The 7,994-nt window shown below is 48.7% G+C and overlaps 1 protein-coding gene across 1 annotated transcript in view; it reads left to right on the forward strand.

Moving 5' to 3' along the window:
- ILRUN (inflammation and lipid regulator with UBA-like and NBR1-like domains) overlaps nt 1-7,786 on the forward strand; it is a 104,898-nt gene extending 97,112 nt beyond the window's left edge. Inside the window, exon 5 of the mRNA XM_059701939.1 lies at nt 4,694-7,786. Within this exon, the coding sequence (XP_059557922.1) occupies nt 4,694-4,729 (36 nt within the window). The 3' untranslated portion in view covers nt 4,730-7,786. The remainder of the gene's footprint in view (nt 1-4,693) is intronic.
- The last annotated feature ends 208 nt before the right edge of the window (nt 7,787-7,994 follow it).

The following is a 7,994-nucleotide window of genomic DNA, read 5'->3' on the forward strand; positions in this document are numbered from 1 at the left end:
GCCCCAATCAGGGATTGAACCCGCAATCTAGGTATGTGCCTTGACTGGGAATTGAACCCATGACCCTTTGGTTCATGGGATGATGCTCCAACTAACTAAGCCACACTGGCCAGGACGATATAAATGTTCTTTTTTAAAAATGTTTTTTAGAAGTAACCAAGTATAGCTTGCCGAAGTTATCCCATTGTGGAAGTGCAGTTCAGGACCTTTCACCCCAATAGAGGCTCCTGCTCTTAGCTGGTGAGGATGGAGCCTCTGTGCTCTAAGAGGGCTTGCCTGTCCTGTAGCCAAGGGAAGGTCAGGCCCCAGGGCTCACAGCTATGGCAGCTGTTCATGGAAAGCTTAAGAAAGGTTGAGGTAAACAGGCAACACCTCAATCCTTGTGGCCGTAAAGGCTGTCTCTCCTTCCCCAGGAACACTTTGTTGTCCCCTGACAGATGTGAGGCTGCCCCAAGAAATGGGGCTTTAGCAAACCCATTTTTGTGGGAGTTGGGAAGGTACGGGAGAATTGACCTTCAGACCTGGAGTCAGGTAAAGGAATTCTTTTTGGGGTCTGAATGTTCCTCCCCTGTTGGCCTGGATCCGTCCTGCCTTGCTCTCTGTAGTGCTGCGTCTGTGGAGAGAAGTGGTTCCTCAGAGAAGAGGCTGGCCTTCTGTGTCAAACTCAGTTTTGTAATCATGCTAATAGCCTCAGTTTTTGCTTGAGTTGGAGTTGAATTCAGGGCTCGATAGTACCATCTAATATGTCTGTCCCTTGATCTGTTTTCCTTATTCGTAGTGGTGCAACTGTGACAGGAAAGATGTTGGTGATGTCAGGTTAGTTAAAATATTTGGCATTTGCTTTTCCTGCAGATAAAGTAGAATTGCTAGGCCCCAGAAGAGAGTGAACATTATCTGTATTGCCAAACCCTGCTTTTTGGCTGGGGTTGGAGACATTAGCCCGAGAACCTGTTACACCGGGTCTTGGAACTTCAGTAGAACCTGAAATGTGGTTGGGCCTCCTGTTTTGAATATACCTCCATCCCACTGGTAGAAAAGGCACTTCCCACTTGGCCTCCTGCCATCGGGCGCCCTGAACAAGCTGTTCTTGGAATCTCCGCCAGGCTTTTCCTTTATAACTGGTGTTGCATTACCTGTGCTCTGTGATCCACTTGTTACACCTATAATCTTGCGTGTGGGGAGTCTGGATGATAAAGGGGTTTTGAAATAGAATTGTTTTTTTCTCCCTTTCTTGAAGTGGTGGTAGTTAATTTGGGGGAAGGAAAATACAGCTTGTTCTCAAGTCACCTTTCTATACCAATTAAGCAACAGCTTCAATATGCCATGCTCTGGGTGAAAGGGAATTAGGTAGCATTTTTCTTTCCAAAAGGCATGGGACCTCAGTCAGTAAATAGAGGACCAACGATAACTGCGGAATCTAAGCTAGGTAAATACCACACCAAATGAATGGTCTAAGGGCCAGGGCACTCAAGTGGAAATCTGAAAATGCCATGTCTTTATTTCTCTCTTTCTCTCAGTATCACAGGACCTATTTTATTTGCCTGTAAAATAAGAATGTATGACAGCTCTTTGGCAAAGGCATAATTTCCCTTCTCCAAGCATTTCAGACAAGTTTGAAGGCTAGTTTATAAAGGCTCATGTGAACCGTGTGGAGCTTTGGTCTGGAAAGCAGTTAAATTTAGGGTAAAGGGGAAATATTTCATAGAAAACATGCTGTTTGGTTTGGAGTTTTCTTTCCTCTGTGCCATCCCCTCTCCCCCCCTACCCCCAGGACAGAGACCTTTGAGCATTGTATTGGTTTTAAATCTTACGGTTATCTAAGCCTTTATTGCTTTCCTTGGATTGTTCCGGATGAGTGAATGTTGTTGGGAAGAACTGAGAGCAGCTTGTTTTAAGCTTCTTTACTTGCCACCTGTGGTGTGTGTGACCCTCTGACCAGGTCCCACAAAGTGGAGTCTGAGGGCCCTTTGCTACCCTGGCCCCTGCTTGGTTGAGTGGGTAGGTGCCATGACTACTGAGATGGTTACAGCTTTAGCTTACCTAAGGCTTGATTGGCGTAGGGGCTGGCAAGACATGTGACATTTTGGCATTTTTAAACACCACTGCTCTACTTACAGCTCTGTGCCCTTGATTAAGTTACCACACCTTTCTGAGCTTGGAGATCATACTTGTCTCAACGGATCTTTGTAAGAATTAAAGAGCAGCACCTGACACATAGTTGATGCTCCATCAATGTTGGCCTGCCTGTCCTCCAAATGCACCTTGGGCTCTTTTGTTCAGTGATACCACCAAGCAACTCTCTAGCTGGTCTTTTGTGACTTTATGTCAGGGGAGGGGATTTAGACGCAAAAGCAATTTCAATGCTTTTCACTGAAACACATACACACACACACACACACACACACACACACGGAAATTTGAATCTCACGTTTTCTATTTTTTAATCTGTACCTGAGGATATGTAGTTATTGATTTGAGAGAGAGAGAGAGAGAGAGAGAGAGAGACATTGATCGATTGCCTCCCATACATGCCCTGACCAGGGATCGAACCTGCAACCTTTTGTTGTAGGGACAGTACTCCAACCAACTGAGCCACCCAGTCAGGGCATATTTCCTATTCTTGGCAGTTTTTGACTGCTGGTGTAAACATGACCAAAGCGCAGTTTTTCTTGGAATACTGTTTTTCAGCCTCCTGAGCGAAGGCATTTTGTGTCAACTCCTAGAACCTTAAATGTGGAAAGATTTAGGGAGGAACGGGCAGAACCCAGATCTCTCCTGTTTCTTTTTTATTGATTTCAGATAGGAAAGGAGATGGAGAGAGAAATAGAAACATCAATGATGAGAGAGAATCATTGATTGGCTGCCTCCTGTACATCCACACTGGGGATCGAACCTGCAAACCGGGCATGTGCCCTGAATCAAACTGTGACCTCCTTGTTCATAGGTTGATGCTCAACCACTGAGCCACGCTGGCTGGGCTCCTCTCCTATTTCTACATAACCTGGATCCCACTGCAGTGCAAACTGTGCAGGACCAGCAACCCCCCTCCAGAGACCCCAGCCTCTCCTGGGACCTGGGGGCCTGTGACAAGATGTTTGGCATAACCCAGACTCTTGTGTTCCCAGGCCTCAGCAGCTATTTAAAAACTTGGGTTTGGAGGGGCTAATACTTCTGTGACTTAGAGGGATCTGACACTCTAGGTCAGTGGTTCTTAACCTTGGCCACACATTAGAATCACCTGGGAATCTTTTTAAAATCCTGATTTCTGGGCCCCATCCTCCAGAAATTCTGTTTCTTTGTTAATAATGTTGTGGCCCCACCCCGTACAAAGAAACAGAATTTCTGGAGGATGGGGCCCAGAAATCAGGATTTTAAAAATATTCCCAGGTGATTCTAATGTGCAGCCAAGGCTGAGAACCACTGGTCTAGGTAGTAGTCTGAGAAATACCTGTCTTCTTTCAGTTATTATTTCAGCAAATACTTACTGGGTGCCTGCTAAGGGCCAGGTGGCGTGCTGGGGAGATGGCAGCAAAAGTCATACTGAAAAGGGATTCTAATCACTGGCAACCAAGCACCTTTATTTCTTTTCAAAGAAACATGCCCCTTTTTTTTTTTTTAAGGCAATTAGGTTTTAACTGCCCACATCCCATCAAGCTAATAGCAAATGTCATCTCAGTAATTCTTGTACCTCCTCCCTCCAAGGGCCTAGATTCAGGATTCTTAAAGTAGTTGCCAATCAGGAAGCCCCTCTCTGGTCATTTGTTGTGGCTATGGCTGAGGTGCCTGTTCTCTGCTCCCATTTGGTTTCTTTGGTCCAAGGGCCCTGCTGCTTCTGGGCCAATTTGGGGTGTAGGGCAATAGTGAAGGTGGTCACCAGTTATCTGTGCCCTCTTGGTCTTAGCAATGACCAGGTCTTTCCCAGGAGCACACTCCAGGGCGGGGCGTGGGAGTGGAAGGAAGCACAGGTCATCCTGCACCAAGTTCATGCGGGTGCTTTTGGTGTTGGCACATCTTAACCAAAGGAAAAAGTGAGATTGATGCCTTCTGCACCCAGCCAAGCGGCATAGAAAATGCCTTTGAGAATTTGGATTAGTCCTTATTGCCATGTGGCAAGGGAGAAGCATTATGGGGAGAACTAAGGTCAGACTCGGGTTTGAAGCTTGGGTCTGCCTTTTGCTACCCATTGACTTTGAGCAAGCCTCAGTGTCTTCAGTCATACGGGTGTAATAACACTCAGCTGGCTTTTGGGATGCGGGTTCAAGAAGATGTGCGCAAAGCTGCTAATACCGGGCCTGGTAGTAGGTGCCAGTAGATAGTTGCTTTTCTGCTGCAGTGTTTTTGTCGTTGATAAAAGTTTTGTCATTAGCCAGCAATAACCTACATTGTGGAAGTTAAGGGGCAGCAAGAGAATCTTTAGCTGAGAGGTGGTGACGTTTGTCAAGAAAGAGAGAAGGCTTTGTGAACTAGAGGAAAGATGAAAGATGAGGACTCTCTCCCGAGTCTCCCCTCTCTGCATGGTGTGATCGAGTGAGAACACTTAGCCCCTTGAAATGTGCTCATGTTTGGCCTGGCAAGGACAGCCCTCAGGCTCGGTCTGTGGCGCACTGGGAACTGTGGATTCTATTACTTGGTTTCGGTTTTCAGATTGTACCTGCTGTGTCTACCATCACTGACTGTGTTCACTCTCTTCTAGGGGCTCCACGGGCCTTACCCCTTCGGCCAGTCTTAAACGGGTGTCAGCAAGAAGAAAAATTAACAAAAGACAGAAGGTCTGACTTTGGTGGGGGGCGGGCAAGGGGTTCCTCAGGATTGCAGACCACATCGCACGGACCTCTGGCTCTGACCATCCATCCCGGAAGAAGAGGAAGAAGCAGAACAGACTAGTTTTGAGTAAACTCAGTGTGCATGTGTGAATGCTGAATCGCTGGAGTGGTGTTGAGGCTACCAAGAAGAAATCCATGCAGCCACCTTGGGTTTTATTAGGCGTCAGTCTAATAAGTCATTAGGTCACTCGGGAAGGGGAAAAAAAGCTTAAAATGGGGGAAAAAAGCCATCTTTTTAAACAAAAATTATTTTGCCTACAGACAGGTTGTAGTTTTGAGCACATGTTAATTTTCCCCCTCTTTCCGCACTTTTATTTTATTTCTTTTTAGATAAGGGATAACATACTCTTTATAGAATAGCTGCTTGCTCTGGGAGCGATTCAGGTTCAAAGCTGGTGTGGTGTGTGGGGGGCTCTGTAGGCAGTGCTGCAGGAGGGCGTCAGCTGTGCCACGTAACCCAGGAGTCTAATGGCATCAGCCATTGAGCCATCGCCCTTTTCCTCTTCTTTCTCTTTAGTCTTTTGTTGATTTATACCTTTGACATTTGTATTCATCAACCCTGCGGCTTGTTACCATCAGAACCTCTCTGAAAGACCAAACTTCCCTGTGTGCCCGCAGAGGAAGCCTTGAGGACGGATCTCGGGTGGCGTGGGAGTTTCTGGGGCTGAGAGGTCTTCTGCACACACTTGTAACAGTTCAGATTGCTTTCTCCCATGCTTCTCCTGGCACAAAGGCCGTCATACTTGCTGCTTTTTGGCTTCTTCATCCACAGTGGCTCCCCGTTCATTTTGTGCTGCGTTTATGCGTGTGCCACGTGCACAGGGTGTGGGTGAGCTCACCAGCGAGTGTGAAGTGAAGGTCCCATTCTTCTCTGTTGTCACACAACTCCCTTCCCTGTGTTTCCTCTCAGTTGTCTTTTGTGGTGTTCTTGCAGCCTGTTAGTGGGGGCTGAGCCTTTAAGGTATGAAAATACAGCCACAAGTGGGGAATTGCCATGGGGAAGCGCCGGAGTTGCTCTGTGATCTTGGAGACCACATTTTGATGGAAATGAGAGGACCCCATCCTGAGCAGGATGCCTGGTTGTTGGGAGGTGGTGGGACCAGCCCACCCAGCCAGAGCAGAGTGGCTGGCTGCTCCCTTGGGCAGGTGGCCCCACTGGCATCCTGTGGATTCTGAGCAGGTTGAGATGTGGGTATCTCTGTGGGAGGCTTGAACCAGGCTAGAACAGCTGTCTGCCAAAGATACAAGAATATGCAAAGTCCCTCTTCTCTTCTCACCCCCTCCTTCCCTCGAGTGTTGGTTGGTTTGATAGCCAGGAGGTATGGATCTAGGATCAAGGGTGTGGTTGCCTGCCTATTACCACACCCCAAGCGTGTGAGTCAAGGAAGGAGACCAGGTGATGAGTGGCTGCAAGGGGTCATATAGCCTTGATGTGGATGAGGGTCTGCCTGCCTGTCTGTCTCTGTCTGGGTGTGTGAGTTCCAAAAATGTGTGTTTGTTCCTCCTCATCCTCTTCTGAGACTGTTTTTTAAAAGCTTGATTGTGGGAGATAAGCTTGTATGAAATTACCCTTTTGCCTCCCCACCTCCCAAAAATTAAAAGGGGGGGTAGATTTTTGTCCACTGGAGAAGCCCTAGGGGAGAGTGGAGATAGCCTGCTGAGCAGGGCAGTACAGCTGGGGCGGGGACTGGGCTGGAGCACCAACTTGTGCACACGAAGAGTGCCCCATTCCTGAGTGGAGAACCTGTCAGGTGCCCAAGCCAGGGGCTCACAATGGCTTTTTGGCTGAGGGCGCTATTAGCCTAGACTGCCGCTACTGTTGGTGCCAATCTCCTGGGACACTGCCACCCTGGAGCCCACCCATGCCCAGCATTCTCCTCATTTGATAGCTCTCAAAGCAGCACATCTCCAGCTGCCCCTGACAGGATCGTGGGGGCTTTCCATCCCCTGATTTCCTGGCTTCCTCATCTGCTACACGCAAGGTGCCCTTCACCATTTCCCAGGAGGGAAGGCCTGCGGTTATTCAGCAGAGGTGTCCTGCTCCTCTTGCTTGTAGGCAACCCAGCCTGGCAAGGAAACTGTCCCAAGCACGCTGGCTTCCCTCCCAAGAACAAACCATTTCTGTACACATCCTCGCAGAGGGCCAGAGCAAGGGCAAGCCATGGAGTGGGGCAGGGAGTCCACTGCTCCCTAGCACCAGGGGGCTAGCAGTGCCATTCATTCAGCCTCCTCCCACTGGTTTGAGGGCTGAGCAATGCCTAGAGCCCCTCCTCCGCTGCTCATAGCTTCTGCTCCTCTTCACCAAGCAGCAGCTGCCAGTGGGCAGGACCACCAGTGTCGTGCCCACGGGGTGAGACCGACACCATCTTTAGGGGCCTGAGCAGTGTCTGGGAGGCAGAGGGGCTGAGGCTTGGGAAGAGCCTGTCTGTGTGCATGGAGTGAGGTGTGTGTGGATGTGTGTGCACGCGTGCATGCTTATTTTTTCTTTCTGTCATGGGGACAGTTGAATTCGGGGCATTTTTCTACAAGAAACAGACATCTCTCCCTCCGTAAGGACTGGCTGTAAACTTGAAGCCCATCAAAGGCAATTCCAACCTAGAAAAAACCCAAGCAAGACAGCTGGTGTGGCCTGAGGGTGGCCAAGGTGGGAAATGGGCATGAGAATAAATACCTCCCCAAATTCAATCTGAGCCCCAGCAGGAGAGGATAGTGTGGGGTTGCCAGGGCTCAGAAAAGCAAGCTGATCCTCAGCCCCACCCTGCCTTGCCTTTCCTTCGTTTCTGTGGGTGAATGCTGGAGCGGCGATGGCTGCCCTCCACCTGAACAGTGGTGTGTAGTGAGCAAGCTGGGTGGGTGTTTGTAGTGGGGCTTTGTGGTGCCTGGGAGGAGATGAAGATGAGGAGGTTTTTCCTTACTGTATAAATGAATATTTGTATGATTAAATTAACACACAAAAAAATGTCCATATGTGTCAGTGGGTTTTATTGTACCCTGAAGCCCGCTGTACCTGCTTAGCCCCATGGTGGTTCTCTTTGGTCTCTGGGTCTGTCCCTTTAGCAAGTGGAAAACCCTGAGGTTTGTTATATGTTTGGGAAGTCAGTCCTGGGGTTATAATTAGACTAGAGGTCCAGTGCACAAATTCGTGCAAAGGTGGGGTCCAGCCAGCCTGCC

The sequence above is a fragment of the Myotis daubentonii genome, chromosome 6 (assembly GCF_963259705.1).
Source record: "Myotis daubentonii chromosome 6, mMyoDau2.1, whole genome shotgun sequence".
NCBI classification, from domain to species: Eukaryota; Metazoa; Chordata; class Mammalia; order Chiroptera; family Vespertilionidae; genus Myotis; species Myotis daubentonii.